Source organism: Podarcis pityusensis (genome assembly GCF_964106645.2).
Source record: "Podarcis pityusensis genome assembly, chromosome: 4".
Classification (NCBI taxonomy): domain Eukaryota; kingdom Metazoa; phylum Chordata; class Lepidosauria; order Squamata; family Lacertidae; genus Podarcis; species Podarcis pityusensis.
The window spans coordinates 3826925-3843329 of NC_138027.1; the positions used below are offsets into that span (position 1 = coordinate 3826925).

Here is a 16405-nt window from a genome sequence, read left to right on the forward strand (position 1 = left end):
TGTTTGAACGGGGAATCATCTGAGGGACTTCCTGTGAAAATCTGCGTCAGGAATGCGGTTCCTACAATGGAGGCATGTGCAACATTGCTATACTATGGAACTGTAGTAGGCTCCAATTTGGACTTTATGAACATATGTGGAACAGAAACTAGCAGGCACTTGGTCTTTATGAATGAACTGATTTATTGGGACTTCCGTCTATATTATTGCACTTTATGTTTTGTTTATGTGCAAGATAAACATTTGATGTTGTGATAACAATATATAGAAGAGTATTGTTTATGGGAATGAACAGCCAGTTACGTCTTGTGTGTTTGTCCATTCCAGGAACAGCATTCCTGACCCAGAAGTTCACAGGAAGTCCCTAAGATGATTCCCTAAGAATATATAGAAGAGTATTGTTTATGTGAATCCACAGCCGGTTACGTCTTGTGTTTGTCGAATGTATTTCATGTAATAACAAGATGCTGTTTTGCAAATTCCTAGAATGGAGGCATGTGCAACAGGTCAATCGCGATCTACTGGTCGATCCACAACTCTGGTCACTGCTCCCTGAGAAAAGCTCAACAACTCTGGCCAAAGACAATGGGTAGATGACTGGCAGGTTTTTTATTACTGGGAGTAGATCTCAGCATCTTGGAAGTTGGACGTCCCTGCTATAATGCATAGGTAAAGGTAAAGGGACCCCTGACCATTAGGTCCAGTCCTGGACGACTCTGGGGTTGCGGCACTCATCTCGCTTTATTGTCCGAGGGAGCCGGCGTACAGCTTCCGGGTCATGTTGCCAGCATGACTAAGCCGCTTCTGGCGAACCAGAGCAGCGCACGGAAACGGAAGGCGAAGGGGTAGATTTAAGAGACCAAATTCCCAAGGGCATAAAACCTTTTCAGTCAGTTTAAAATCCACTTTCCCAGTTTGATGTCCTAAGACATATATCTCATTCAGCCCACATTTTACCAGCTTCCTCACATAAATCTCACAGAGGACTCTGTCAAAAGCCTTACTGAAATCGAGGTGCACTATTTCCACAGCAGTTCCCTGATCAACAAAGTTTGTAACTCCATCCGAAAAAAGAAAAGAAGAAAAGGACAGATTTCTCTGGCTTGACTTGTTTGTGAGAAAGCCATGCTTTCATCCTGCATGTTGTAAAATCTTCAGATGAAGGGCAAATAAATTTAAAAAAGAATAAATGAGGATATTGACATGTGCAAAGCAAGGCGATTTATGTCTTTATTTAATTTGGAAACCACCCGACCCAGTGGTGCCAACTTGAATAAAATATTGGTGGAGGGCCAGGTAAGGCCTGCCTTACACTATCAATCACATGATGCATGTACACCATTTGAATGGCAATGCCTATAATGGCAGCAACTTTTTAAAAAAGTAATATTTTGAGCCCGTAGTTCAATTTCCCAGCAGCTCCCCTTGCCCCGGAGAACACTTCTAGCATTCCATCTCCTCTACCTGTGGCATTGTTCAGCAGTGGGGAAAGTGACCTCTTCACAACGGATTTCCATTTGGTATGGCCCTTTCCAGATTTTTCCCTGCCCCTTGTGTTTGTCTTTCATTTGTTTTCTCATATGTGTGTTGCCAGTAGAAGCCACAATTCTTTCCACATTCCACGCACTGATAGGGTTTCTTCCCTGTATGAATTGTTTGATGGAAAGTGAGACTATGGCTGTGAGTGAAGTTCTTTCCACTCTAGGTGGTGCAGAAAGCACCTAGAACCTCCCTGGAGGTTGAAGTGCCGATCAAACTTCAGTTTTGTGCTCTATTAATTCCAATTAGCAGTACTGGGGGTGGTTCAGATTCTGGGGCAGTGCTTTTGGCCAGCAGAGGGTGTCACAAGGCCAGCCTACTTTCCCTTTAAAGCAAACTTGGGTCTCCAGCTGGTTTTGGACTACAACTCCCATCATCCCTAACTAGCAGGACCAATGGGGAGGGATGATGGGAACTGTAGTCCGGGAGCTGCTGGGGACCCAAGTTTGGGAAAGCCTGCTTCAAAGCAACTTTTCCATCTTGCCCGCAAAGATGGGACCTGTCCATGTTTTTATCTTCTTGTATTTTGTTTTCCTCATGACCTTTGTGCGTTTATTTTTTTTATTTTTTTAAGAGGGCAAATTGAAAGAGAAATTGTATGGCAAGTTGCAGAAGAATAAAAGGTTGTGTTTGAAAAAAACACACCAAAAACTGGGGGGTGGCATCCTTAAATATTATATTGGGGGTGGGGCAAAGACCCCTAGGCCTTTAAGAGTTGGCACCTATTCCCTACACCCAGAGGTCTCAGGATGGTTACAACATAAAAAAACAAGAAACAAAAAAACCCCACATATTAAAAGGGCATTAGATGTCAATCAGCCAAAAGCCTGGTTAAAAAGGTGCGTCTGCCTGGTTCCTAAAGCTGTATAATGGTTTTTCTGGCCATTGTATGGATTCTTTGATGGGAAGTAAGATTGGCACTCTGACTGAAGCTCTTTCCACATTCCACACACTGATAGGGTTTCTCCCCTGTATGAATTCTTTTATGGGAAATGAGAGAGGAACTATCTGTGAAGCTCTTTCCACATTCCACACACTGATACGGTTTCTCCCCTGTATGGATTCTTTGATGGGAAGTGAGATTGGAGCTCTTCCTGAAGCTCTTTCCACATTCAACGCACTGATAGGGTTTCTCCCCTGTATGAATTGTGTGATGGGAAGTGAGAGAGGAGCCACATGTGAAGGTCTTTCCACATTCCACACACTGATAGGGTTTCTCCCCTGTATGAATTATTTGATGGGAAGTGAGAGAGGAGCTATTTCTGAAGCTCTTTCCACATTCCATGCACTGATAGGGTTTTTCCCCTGTATGAATTCTTTGATGGGAAGTAAGGGAGGAGCTCTTCCTGAAGTTCTTTCCACATTCCACGCACTGATAGGGTTTCTTCCCTGTATGAATTGTTTGATGGGAAGTGAGACTGTGGCTGTGAGTGAAGTTCTTTCCACATTCCACACACTGATAGGGTTTCTCCCCGGTATGAATTCTTTGATGGGAAGTGAGATTGGAGCTCTGACTGAAGCTCTTTCCACATTCCACACACTGATAGGGTTTCTCCCCTGTATGAATTCTTTGATGGGAAGTGAGAGAGGAGCTACATGTGAAGGTCTTTCCACATTCCACACACTGATAGGATTTCTCCCCTGTATGAATTCTCTGATGCTTAGTGAGATTGGAACTCTTCCTGAAGTTCTTTCCACATTCCGCGCACTGATAGGGTTTCTCCCCTGTATGAATTGTTTGATGGAAAGTGAGACTGTGGCTGTGAGTGAAGCTCTTTCCACATTCCACACACTGATAGGGTTTCTCCCCTGTATGAATTCTTTGATGGAAAGTGAGAGAGGAGCTCTGACAGAAGCTCTTTCCACATTCCACACACTGATAGGGTTTCTCCCCTGTATGAATTCTCTGATGGGAAGTGAGTTTAGAGCTTTCAGTGAAGCGCTTTCCACATTCCACACACTGATAGGGTTTCTCCCCTGTATGAATTCTTTGATGGGAAGTGAGATGGGAGCTCTGACTGAAGCTCTTTCCACATTCCAAACACTGATACGGTTTCTCCCCTGTATGAATTCTTTGATGGGAAGTGAGATGGGAGCTCTTCCTGAAGCTTTTTCCACATTCCACACACTGATAGGGTTTCTCCCCTGTATGAATTCTTTGATGGGAAGTGAGAGAGGAGCTATGAGTGAAGTTCTTTCCACATTCCACACACTGATAGCGTTTCTCCCCTGTATGAATTCTTTGATGGGAAGTGAGAGAGGAGCTATGAGTGAAGCTCTTTCCACATTCCATGCACTGATAGAGTTTCTTTCCAATGAGATTTTGTTGATGGGAAGTGGAATGGGAGCTCTGACTGCAGCTTTCTCCACACTCCAATTTTTTACGTGGCTTCTCCTCCCTGGGGATTTTATCGTGGTCACCTTTGCTCTCAATTTCCAATTCATCAGAATCTGCAATGGAGACAAAAAGGGATTAGAGCCTCAGGAACAAATGGAGAAGAAATGAAACGAGTTGGGTGTGTGTTCATTACCTGTGTTGTTTGTCATTTTACCAACATATTTATTATTACATTCTGAAGAGTTGTTGAATATTGTTTTGTCTGATATATAGTAGTGGTCAAAATTGTGGAAGGTTGAAGCTGACACTGAAGATGGCCTGGGAAGTTCACACCAGCCCAATCGTGGTAGAAAAAGGAATATTTTGAAGAAGATTGTTCAAAGAAAAAACTGTAAGTTACTGTTTATTGTGGGGGTGTTAGGTTCCCAGGTGTTATAGGGGGCGCTGTTGAGCTCTGTGAAAATATATGAGGTTGGTCACATAGAGGTATTTTTTAAATTTCCAGGCAGATAGGACGATCCCACAGGGAGCCTTACCAAGAGAGGCCACGATCCCACGATTCTCCTCCATGACGTTCTTATGCAGAGCTCTCTGGTCAGGATCCAGCAACGCCCACTCCTCGTCCGTGAAACAAACAGCGACATCTTCAAAGCACACTGGACCCTAAAAGAAAAAGGGAAATGTCCTCCTCTGAGACAGCAGAAATATGATCTGCTACACAATGCTCTGTTGTTTCCTTCCTGTTGTTAATAATAATAATAATAATAATAATAATAATAATAATAATAAATTTATAATTTATACCCCGCCGATCTGGTTGGGTTTCCCCAGCCACTCTGGGCGGCTTCCAACAAACTCTAAAATACAATAATCTCTTAAACATTAAAAGTGTCCCTAAACAGGGCTGCCTTTAGATGTCTTCTAAAAGTTTGGTAGTTATTTTTCTCTTTGACATCTGGTGGGAGGGCGTTCCACAGGGCGGGTGCCACTACCGAGAAGGCCCTCTGCCTGGTTCCCTGTAACTTGGCTTCTCGCAGCGAGGGAACCGCCAGAAGGCCCTCAGCACTGGATCTCAGTGTCTGGGAAGAACGATGGAGGTGGAGACGCTCCTTCAGGTATACTGGACCGAGGCCGTTTAGGGCTTTCAAGGTCAGCAGAAACACTTTGAATTGTGCTCAGAAACGTTCTGGGAGCCAGTGTAGGTCTTTCAAGACCGGTGTTATATGGTCTCGGTGGCCGCTCCCAGTCACCAGTCTAGCTGCCGCATTTTGGATTAGTTGTAGTTTCTGGGTCACCTTCAAAGGTAGCCCCACATAGAGCGCATTGCAGTAGTCCAAGCGAGAGATAACCAGAGCATGCACCACTCTGGAGAGACAGTCTGCGGGCAGGGAGGGTCTCAGCCTGCATACCAGATGGAGCTGATAAATAGCTGCCCTGGACACACAATTGACCTGCGCCTCCATGGACAACTGCGAGTCCAGAATGACTCCCAGGCTGCGCACTTGGTCCTTCAGGGGCACAGTTACCCCATTCAGGACCAGGGAGTCCCCCACACCACGCCTCCTGTCCCCCCAAAATAGTACTTCTGTCTTGTCAGGATTCAACCTCAATCTGTTAGCCGCCATCCATCCTCCAACCGCCTCTAGACACTCACACAGAAATTTCACCGCCTTCACTGGTTCCGATTTGAAAGAGAGGTAGAGCTGGGTATCATCTGCATACTGATGAACACCCAGCCCAAACCCCCTGATGATCTCTCCCAGCGGCTGCATGTAGATGTTGAAAAGCATGGGGGAGAGGACGGAACCCTGAGGCACCCCACAAGTGGGAGCCCAGGGGTCTGAACACTCATCCCCCCCCCCCACTTTTTGGACACGGCCCAGGAGGAAGGAGCGGGACCACTGTATGACAGTGCCCCCAGCCCCTCTAGACGGTCCAGAAGGATGTTATGGCCGATGGTATCAAACGCCGCTGAGAGATCCAGCAGAACTAGGAAACAGCTCTCACCTTTGTCCCTAGCCCACCGGAGATCATCGAACCAGTGCGACCAAGGCAGTTTCAGTCCCGTGATGAGGCCTGAATCCCGACTGGAAGGGATCCAAATGGTGCACTTCTTCCAGGCATGCCTGGAGTTGTTCAGCAACCACTCGCTCAATCACCTTGCCCAAGAATGGAAGATTTGAGACTGGCGATAGTTAGCCATATTGGCAGCATCTAAAGATGGTTCTTTAATAAGCGGTTTGATAACCGCCTCTTTCAGCGGGTCTGGGAAGGCTCCCTCACAGAGAGAAGCATTCACGACCCCACGAAGCCCATCTCCCAGCCCTTCCCAGCTAGCTTTTATAAGCCAGGATGGGCAAGAATCAAGAAGACAGGTGGCTGGTTTCACTCGTCCAAGCAGCCTGTCCACATCCTCGGAGGTAACAGATTGGAACTGATCCCACGCAACTTGACTAGACAGGACAGTAGCACTCTCCCGCCCCGGCCCTGCTCCCACAGTGGAGTCTACTTCTTCCCGAATCTGAGCGATTTTATCTGCAAAAAACTTTGCAAAATCATTGCAGGAGAACATGTGGCCCATACTGGGCCCCGATGTAGCAGGTGGTTCCGCTAAATTGCGAACCCCCTGAAAAAGTCTCCTGCTGCTGTTTTCTGCAGATGCAATAGAGGCGGCGAAGAAAGTCTTCTTCGTCGTCGCTATCGCCACTTGGTAGGCTCGACGTTGAGCTCTAACCCGTGTCCGGTCAGCTTCAGAATGAGTTATCCGTCACCGGCGCTCTAGCCGTCTCATCTATTGTTTCATTGCCCTCAGATCCGTGGAAAACCACGGGGCTGTCCGGGCTCCATGCAATCGGAGAGGGCGCTTCGGAGCCAAACAGTCAATAGCCCTAGTTAACTCCACATTCCAGCGGGCCACCAGGGAATCAGCTGAAAGGCCATCAACATGGGATAAAGCATCCCCTACCACTCTCTGGAAACCGTTTGGATTTATTAAGTGGCAGGGCAGACCATCTGAATCGGTCCCACCTCCATGCAGAGGGGAAGGGTCGCGGAGAAGTCCAGTTGCACCAGGAAGTGATCCGACCATGGCACTGCAACCCCCCCTCCCTGCCCACAAGGCCTGGGTTGCTGTGCGTAAGAGAAACCTGGTGGACAAGCAGCAGCAAGGACAGGCCCATCTGCTTCATCCAACGAAGTCTCTGTTACACATGCCAGGTCAAGTCCGCCATCCATGATCAAGTCATGGATGGCAGTGGTTTTATGAATCATTGACCTGGCATTGCACAGCAGCACCTTCAGGTCATGTGGGTATCCCTTGCTGATTCTAGTATCCGTCCAGTCAGGACCAGACCTGGAGGCAGGGATAGTCCTCCAACAACGACTAAACCTGCCTCCTCTGTAATGACATGGTCTGGTCTTAGCGTACCTCCTCCTCCTACCCGTGATCACTGAGATCGGTTGTCCCAGTGCATCCTCCCCATGGAACATGCCCCAGCTATTTTGTGGGCTGGGGCCCACTCGCCGGCAGCCCTGACCACCCCCCTTAAGAACAAAATAAAACCCTTAAAAAAAAGAAAAAACCCACAATAAAACAATACAAATAAAAAACTGTAAAAATTACAAACACATTAAAATCAATCAAATTCCCGAACCCAACAAAACATCCATCCCACCCCCCACAAAAAAAGTAATCAAAAGGGAAAAAAGAAATTTTTAAAAAACATTTTAAAAAGAACATTGCGCCGCTCCGAGTCCTCCTGGCCAGCAGCAGCAGCAACAACCGTCCTTATGAGGCTTCAGGCCCCGCCCTGGTCCAGGTGGTGAGTGGCAGGAGCGGGGCCCTCAGGCACTCACGCAGGGGAGTTGTTTCAACAGGATTGCTTTGCTGCACATTTTATTTATGGATGCTTATTTTATTCTAAGTTTAAATTATGGGTATTGGTTTTTGTGCAAATAGGTTGTACTCCACCTTGTGTTATTCAAGTCATTCTGCCTAGGCAAGCATTCCAGTTTCCCCAATGGAAGGATCCACTTTCTCCTCTCCTCCTGAGCTGTTCCCTCCTAAGTACTAGAGCCAAATTCGAGGGGTTCATGGGGGCATGAAGGAAGGAGGAATTGGAGGCAGGCCCCATTTTGCAGCCGATGGGGCTGGTTTGGTGAATCCAGGCCGCTATTTGTTCTCATTTCTCCACTGCTTAGAAACCAATTTTTGCATTCAGTTATCAATCTAGAAATAAAATAAGCCTCTTTTGGATGGCCATCTGTCTTGGATGATCTAGCAGAGATTCCTGCATTGCAGGGGGTCTCCTGACTCTGAGAGACAAGTAGGGAGGGTGGCATCTGGCAAAAGGAGAGGGAGCCACCGGTGGCTCTTCCTTCTCCTGACTCACCTCAGCCTCTCAACCTTCCTCTCCCACTCGCCTCCTTCCTCTTCTGCCTCTGATTCTGCGCTGCATTCTGCCACAGAGTCTCCCAGCTCACTAAGCCCTGTTACCCTTTCAGCTTCTGACACCTCCTCTTCCCAGGCTTCTCCTCTTCCCCCTCTGACCGCTCATCCCCCTTCTACCTCCACTTCTTAGGCTCTGAGCCGTCTTCCCTTCCTGGTTTCCCAGCTGCTTCCTCCCACCACTCCTCTGTGCCCAACCAGTCCATGACATTGCTCCATCCCTCGGTCTCTGTCCCCACAAGGCAGCTTCCCCTGACCTGATCTGGTTCCACAGCCGCTGCTTCCCTTCTGCCCCCATGAAAAGGCGGATCAGGAGGTCTTGCCGGCATCATTCCGTCACCTGCAAGAGAAAAAACGTAAACAGGACGTAAACAGAGTGCCTGCTTCTCTCACAGGTGAAACAGGGCATCTCTAACTACAGATGGGCCTTTGAGAAAGCCTCACCCGCTGAGAGTATTTGGACGTTTGTGCCCATTTCATATGTTTGTGGTGAAAAAATACATCTCCCCTCCTCTGGACCCTTGTTCCCAACTGTCTCCTCCAAAACAAGATGAAAAGAACCCTCAGATGAGTTGGAAAACCAACGGAATGAGACCAGACAGAGAAAAACCACCTTCCTCCTTACCCAGTGGCCTCTCTCTGGTGTCCAACGGAGGCCTCTCTGCCTCACAGGAATCCAGGTCCATTTCTGCAAAGAGATCCTTTCCCTGAGAAAGAAACAAGGATTCAAAACAGAGAATGGGGAGAAATACTAGAAAGGGAATAACAAAGACTTCAAGGGTGCGAGATCTCATTCCATGGATGCTTTCCCAGAAAATGGGCCATCAGCAGCCCATTGTGGGATGTTCTCTGTCCTGTTTGGAGCCCCTTGGGAGTATCCAGAGGAAAGTCTCTCTCACCTGCTTTCTCTGTTCCTGCTTCCTCTCCTCTGCCTGACTCAGGAGGAAACCTTCGGCCAGGGCCACCGCCTGGGAACTGGTCTCCGCTCCGCATTCCCTCACCCAGCTCTCCATCTCCGGGGGAAGGACAGCCAGGAACTGCTCCAAGATCACCAGGTCCAGCATCTCAGCTTTCGTGTGCCTTTCTGGTTTCAGCCACTGATGGTCAAGGTGGTAAAGTCGGCTGCAAACCTCTCGGGGTCCTTTGGCCTCCTGGCAGCAGAACTGCCTCAACTGCCAGCTCCGCCCCTCTGAGGGGAGGGTGTCCACCTCACCATGGATCTTCTGCACAGAGTTTTCCCAGAATCCCCCACTGCTCCCAGTTTGGCTGGCATGGCCTCTTCCTGCTTCGGGGCCAGCCGAGTCTTGCTCATCCATCTGTGCTCTCAGGAAGCCTCTGAGAGATCGGAAGGAACCCTTTGGTCTTCTGCCAAGTTCTGCCCATCTAAATGAGAAGCTCTAGGAAATCCTACAAAGCAAATACATTGTTCTGTTACAGAATTTGTAGGACGGGGGGGGGGGGAATGGTTCCCTGAGCAAGCATGACTGCACCACATCCCAGACCATGAGCTATCTTTTTGAAAAGGAGGAGGAAGAGGAGAAGAAATAAGTCTCTAGCCTTCTAGCAATGCAAAATGTGGAGGCAACTGAAGGGATTTCTGAGAGATTAATCAACCTGGTTTCTCCATCCTTCCAGACAATTCATGACATTGGAACCTACTGACAAACGAGTTGTTTCTATCTTGTGAAAAATGGATGCTTGGTTCTAGTGGGGGTCCTCAGGAGTTGCCCCCCACACCTACACCCACTCCACTGCTTCCGTCTCCTTTTCTTGCACTTGGACTCTCTGCCACTCTCAGAATAGACTTCTGGGGTGGGGTCCCTTTTTCTTTGCTCTGAGGGCCAGGTATGTATCTGCCCAACCCCCTGAGGGCCAAGTGGGCAGGGCCAAAGACATCTCCCTTGAAATTTAGGAGGGTAATTTTTTTATTCTTGTATTATTATTATTATTATTATTATTATTAACGCACACACAGCCACTGATGCCAAGTTCCCTGGAGGCTCGGTGAGTAGCAGCGCCAATTTCCAGGTGGTTTTCCAGCAACAATCCCTTTGGGGCAGAGAGGATGTGGTCCTGGGATGCCATGCTCTGGGTGCGAGGGGATTGCTGCAGTGGCCTCCGTGGGGAGCTGCCCTGGGAGACACTGGGAAACTGGTCTGCAATGCAGCAGTCAGACTCTGGGCTGGGATCCCTCTCTTTATTCCTGGCCTCTCTTTCCCACCCTTTTTTGGGGGGGGGCAGTCCACCTCCTCCTTCAGCTTTGGAAAACCATTTGCACATGTTTCCTCTGTTGTGCAATGACGCTGAGCGACGTCACACAGAGTTAAAGTCCCAGGGACTCCTTTGTTTAAAGAAGGGAGATTTCGTGGGAGTCAGGGATCCTCTGATCTGCAGGAAGGAGAGCGTGGCCGACCTGGCCCCTCCCTGGCAGGACCCTCTAATCCCTGACTTGGGGTCCCCCCCCTGCAGGAGCAGATCAGGCCCCCCCGGCCTCCTCCCCTGCTGCAGCCCTGGGACCCCCACCAGATCCCAGAGAGAGAGGAGACTCACCAGATCCCAGGAGGGGGCTGCGATTCGGCCCTTGCAGGAGAGACCCCAAAGCAGGAAAGGACTGGGGAGGGAGGGGCCTTGGCTCTGGAGGACCTGGCCCCCCCTTGCTTCCTGTCCTCTCTAGGAAGGCAGCTCACTTCCCTTTAACCCTTGCCAAGCCGAGTCCCTCCAGCTCAGCCCTCTCTCGCTTGGCAGATCCTCAGATTATTATTATTTTTTATGCATTTTGGGGGCCAGCTGCCCCCCCTGGCTATGCCAATGCCCAGATATCCTTTGGGGGGTGAGGCTCTTGGCTGGACTCTGAGCATCTCCCTCCCTTGGCCAGAAACCAGAGGAAGAGCTTGCAGGGAAAAGGGCTTTGCAGGAGGCAAGGAAGCTCCTCCTAGAATTCAGGAGTGGAGAGATAGGAGGGGATCCCAGGGTCATCTAGTCCAGCCCGAAGCAAGAGGGGGCCGGGTCTAGTTCCCTAAACAGGCAGCCCTGTTTAGGGAAGCTTTTAATGTTTAATAGGTTATTGTATTTTAGTGTTTGATTGGAAGCCGCCCAGAGTGGCTGGGGAAACCCAGCCAGATGCGCAGGGTATAAATAATAAATTATTATTATTATTATTACTATTATTATTATTGTTATTATTATTGTTATTATTATTACTATTAAAATTGATCAGGTGAGTGTTCTCCTTTCAAAAGAGGCAGGTGGAATCTCCATGGTTGCTAATAGCATAATGTTGAAAGTGCAAGGAAATATGGGGAGCCCTAGAGCATCTGCTTGGCATGCAGAATGTCCCAGGGTCAACCCCTGACATCTCCTGCAAGGGCTGGACGAAATCCCTGCCTGAAACTCTGGGGTGCTGCCAGTCAGTGTAGGCCAGGGGTCCTCATACTATGTCCCACGGGTCAAATCCAGCCCGCCAGGGTCGTGAATCTGGCCTGCCCTGCCATTTCAGAACCCGCCAAGTGCCTGAGGCTGAAAGCATCTCGCCGCCCACTCAGTCAGCCCCCGTGAGGTACATGCCACTGGTGTTGTGGCAGCTCTACCAATGAAAGGCCAGGGGGTTTCGCCCGGGGACGGGGAAGTGTTGTCTTTTGGCTTGAAGAGTGAAGTTCAGGTTGGCGGAGGAAGGCAGACTTCGGTTTCGTTACGTAGAGGTTTACTTTAAAAGTGGGAAAAGGAATGCTCATTCATCTACAGTGGTACCTCGGGTTACATACTTAATTCGTTCCGGAGGTCCGTTATTAACCTGAAACTGTTCTTAACCTGAAGCACCACTTTAGCTAATGGGGCTCCTGCTGCCGCCACACCGCCATAGCACGATTTCTGTTCTCATCCTGAAGCAAAGTTCTTAACCTGAAGCACTATTTCTGGGTTAGCAGAGTCTGTAACCTGAAGAGTATGTAACCCAAGGTACCACTGTATAGTCCTATTTCTGTGAATGGTGCAGCAGTCTTTCCACTCATGTGGTTTACATGCTCTGAAAGTTGGGATCTGTTTGGATATTTAAATTTTAAAAGGATGGAGCGGAACTAGATATTGATCATCTCTTTGGCCTGGGGACCCACATTCTGGTTGAAGGAGGCCAGGACTGGCCCCCAAGGCTTGGGATGTCTCTCCTCCCCTGCAGTAGGACTTGGAATCCAGGAGAAAACTCTTGAAATAGCCTTGCCAGGTGCTCAGGGACGGACTCACCTGTCCCCATGTCCTTCTCTTTGCAGATGTGCTGCTGTTGCACATCCCTCCCCCAGGGGTGAGTATTGGAGAGAACCAGAGCAGGGACTCAGACCTGCCCTCCTTGCCCCCCACTCTGCACTCTCAGATGTGGAGAAGCCCTCCCTTCGTGAGGAATTGACAGCCTGACTTTTGCCTTTCAGCTGCTGGAGGAAGATCAGCTGTACCTGCCGGAGGTGATCCAGAACTGCCAGGCAGCTCAACTCACGGGGCTCTGAACCCAGAACTGCTCCAAGCAGGAGGCAGCCAAAGCCATCCTGATGAGTGATGGGAGGTGTGGGGGACCCCCATGGGGAAGTGGGGGAGGGAGGGGCTTTGGGGGAGGGGTTGTCCGTCTGCCGGAGAGGAGGACCCTACTGGCCTAGTTTCACGTATCCCGTTTGAAAGGGGAATCATCTGAGGGACTTCCTGTAAACATCTGGGTCAGGAATGCTGTTCCTGGAATGGACAAACACACAAGACGTAACCGGCTGTGCATTCACATAAACAATACTCTTCTATATATTCTTATCACAATATCAAATGTTTACGTTGCACATAAACAACACATAAAGTGCAATAATATAGACGGAAGTCCCCAATAAATCAGTTCATTCATAAAGACCAAATGTCTGCTAATTTCTGTTCCGCATGTGTTCATAAAGTCCAAACTGGAGCCTGCTACAAGTTCCACAGTGTTGACAAAGAATCATAGCTGTCAACTTTCAGATTTGAAAATAAGGGATCAGCAGCCTCACCTGTCCCGGAGACAGTCTACGGGATATCTAACAATCCGGGATAGCAGCGGGAAGCAGCGGGAAACGGCGCTGGAATAAGGGAATTTCCCACAAAAAAAGGGAAGGTTGACAGCTATGCAAGGATTTCCGGAATAATGCCTTGTTTCGCTCTCATGGGCTTCATCAGTAGTACATAGTCTAAGTAACAGAAATGAACATAATGTCGCAATTCATCATATTTTAACAAATTAACAAAGCTGTGTATGGATAAAGTTTGTTTTACATTTGTTGTTTTAAAGGGGTCACTTAAAGAAGAAAACCTTGCAGCTGCAGATTGCTGTCACCTGTAACTAAAATCAATGCTGCGCCTGTCTATATACATTGTAAGACTTGTTGTTCACTGCAGAAACCACTATGCTATAAGTTCTATTATCTTGATACTTCATATATGGTATGTACTGTTATAGCACAATTGTTTTTATAATTTTAATTTGTTAAAAGATCTAGTGGTCGATCCACAACTCTGGTCACTGCTTCCTGAGAAAAGCTCAAGAACTCTGGGCAAAGACAATGGGTAGATCACTGGCAGGATTTTTATTACTGGGAGTAGATCTCAGTCTCTTGGAAGTTCTGGCATTGTGGCTAGTTCAAGGTACTAGCACAACTTTAATTGCCACTCATCTTTTGTTGATATTAACTCATTTTCCAGTATTTTGCTATTAACATCCTACCCGTTGTGGTCATGTAAAGAAACACTCTTTTATTTTCATTTGGGATGCTTATCGTTAGAATGTTAAATAGGAAAGCTTTGGTTTTCTTTAAAATAAATACCATTTATTTTATTTTATTTTATTTTATTTTATTTTCCCTTTGGGGACATGTTCACATGTGGAATAAGGTTCCCTCGTTTTGTCTGCATCTCCAATGCTTACTGCTGATATTTATTTATTTTGACCGATTTGTTTGTTTGATTTTAAATAATTTTTATTGAATGATTTTATGTTACAAAAAACATTACAACCATACTACCACAAAATAGAATTGAGAAATAAAAATTACATACATCAATATTTTGTTTGTTATTTGTTATTTACTGTCTTATTTCCTCCCAAACATTCCATACAAAACACACTCCCGCAGAAACACAAAAAATACAATAAAATAAATAGTGATAATAATGAAAATAAATATTTTCCCCCTTTTATCTTACAAAATCTTTTCTTCAGTTTTGACTTCTGTCAGGGAACTGGCATCGGAAGGAAGGGAGGTGGAAGGGCTCACACAGGTTGGGAGAGACTCAGCAGCTGAAGAGGGAACCAGTAGGGGGAGAAGAGCTGAGCTGAGGGAAAGTGAGCAGGAGGGATGGCTCCGAGACACTTCCAGCGAAAACAGTGGGGAGGTTTCAGGACCTCCTGTAGGGACACCCACTCCTCACCGGAAACTGTCACGCAGGGAGTCCAGAAGACGTGTTTCCGTTAAGGAGCTTTTATGTTGGAAGCGATTCCGAAAGCAACCACTGTCGGAATCTGCAAGCGACTGACGGAGCCATGTTTAAGGGGCTCCGTTACAGACAGAGGTTTGGAAACATGACCAAACTCTGAGGGACTTGGATTTTACGCACAAGCAGCTCATCGTCCCATCACAACTTCCTATCAAGTCCCTTCGCATATATTTTATCTTACAATTGAATGTACACAAAACAATAAACCTTTCTATATAAATTTTCCAATAGATTCTGAAAACATAATAAATCCTTAATAGTTGTCCACCTTCTTTTAGTTCCTTTATCACTCGAATGCGAGCACGGAGTCAAAACTATTATTGTGTTTTTGAACATATCTTCTATAACCATCCCAGTTTTCCACGATTTTTTGCTTTCAGTTTCCTCTGAGTTTACTAGTCAATTGAGCCGTCTCCACCAATTCCTGTAATTTGATTTGACAATCTGTTATTTTTGGAGCCTCCTGATTTTTCCATCCCTTGGCAACGAGTATTCGATGTCCATTCTCAAATATATATCTATATATATATAATATGTTCCTCAATGTACCAAGCAAACACATATATCAATATATAAACCACATGTCCAAAACCCAGAAGAAAAGTCCTAAAGCCATTTTGACTCTTTCAGTCACCTCAAATATTTCTCTACAAGGTCAAAGGAAATGCAGAAACCTCCCCATTGTCTCTGTCCTCACAAATCCTGCCTTAAGGGCACATTTAAGGTGTGAATAGGGTGAGCCTGTGACCTGGCTCAGGAATGAAGTATTATCATTACAAAAGAATGGCCAGCCTCCCCAGGTCATCCAGTCAAGCGACCATTAACAGGTAACCTGGCAGAAAGGGTAAAAACAACACACTTCCACTGCGACCAGTGCTTTTCCCGTCATCTAGCAGAGTTTGCAAACAGCGATGTGGCCTGTGTGGAGAAAGCTCAGGCATGCAGAAAAAGACTCCGTACGCAGCTTCTTTCTAATCTAAGAAGATTTATTGTACAGCGGCAAAATAAATCAGCAGTCTGGGAGATAGAGCTGACATGTATTTCACATTACAAAGTGTACAACCCCCCCCCCATAGGTGAACACACCCCCAGCGACAGGATATAACTTCCCGAGCTATTAACCCTATAAGCTCTGGGTCTCCTCACACCCCCTCTCATCCTGTACCGCTGGGGTGAATGTAAGCACTACCACTTACCCCAAACCCAACCCTTCACAGAACTTGCCCTGTTTTTGGAAGCTCAAAGGTTTAGTGAACCCATCTGCCAGATTCTTCTGGCTCGGACAGTACTTCAGCTTCACTAAGCCTGTCTGAACACTCTGACATGCATTTTGGAAACATATGTCCAAATGTTTGGTTCTGGACATAAACTGTCCAGACTCTGCTAACTTCAAACAGGGTTGATTGTCTTCCCAAATGGTGATGGGCAAGCAACACTCTCCACAGATCTCTTGGACCAAACACCACAGATCTCTTGGACCAAACACTTTAGAACTCTAGTTTCCTACAAAGCTCTGACAACGCACTGAATTCAGCTTCTGGTTTTTTTTACAAATGTCAATTTGAACATTTTTTTCCAATTTATTATAT

General features: G+C 47.1%; 1 protein-coding gene across 3 annotated transcripts; it reads right to left on the bottom strand.

The window, feature by feature from the left end:
* Positions 1 to 2198: 2198 nt before the first annotated feature.
* Positions 2199 to 10939, bottom strand: LOC308475105 (uncharacterized protein). 3 transcript variants are annotated; one of them, XM_081002010.1, is made up of 6 exons: positions 10875 to 10939; positions 9224 to 9731; positions 8950 to 9031; positions 8582 to 8664; positions 4414 to 4540; positions 2199 to 3990 (listed from the first exon to the last, which is right to left on the bottom strand). In XM_081002010.1, exons 2-6 carry the CDS (start codon positions 9638 to 9640, stop codon positions 2396 to 2398), a joined length of 2304 nt encoding a protein of 767 aa, XP_080858136.1. In that variant the 5' UTR covers positions 9641 to 9731; positions 10875 to 10939; the 3' UTR covers positions 2199 to 2395. The 3 variants fall into 3 exon arrangements, with proteins under 3 accessions (XP_080858136.1, XP_080858138.1, XP_080858137.1); XM_081002012.1 differs by lacking the exons at positions 8582 to 8664; positions 8950 to 9031; positions 9224 to 9731; positions 10875 to 10939 and adding an exon at positions 7848 to 7932; XM_081002011.1 differs by lacking the exons at positions 8582 to 8664; positions 8950 to 9031; positions 9224 to 9731; positions 10875 to 10939 and adding an exon at positions 5885 to 6849.
* Positions 10940 to 16405: the final 5466 nt, after the last annotated feature.

Coding starts and splice junctions, on each gene's coding strand:
- LOC308475105 (XM_081002010.1), bottom strand. CDS start 9,640: ATGGATGAGCAAGACTCGGCTGGCCCCGAAGCAGGAAGAGGCCATGCC. Junction 4,541..8,581: donor CGGCTGTGGAACCAGATCAG/GTCAGGGGAAGC, acceptor TTTTTCTTTTAG/GGTCCAGTGTGCTTTGAAGA. Junction 3,991..4,413: donor TGGGATCGTGGCCTCTCTTG/GTAAGGCTCCCT, acceptor TCTCCATTGCAG/ATTCTGATGAATTGGAAATT.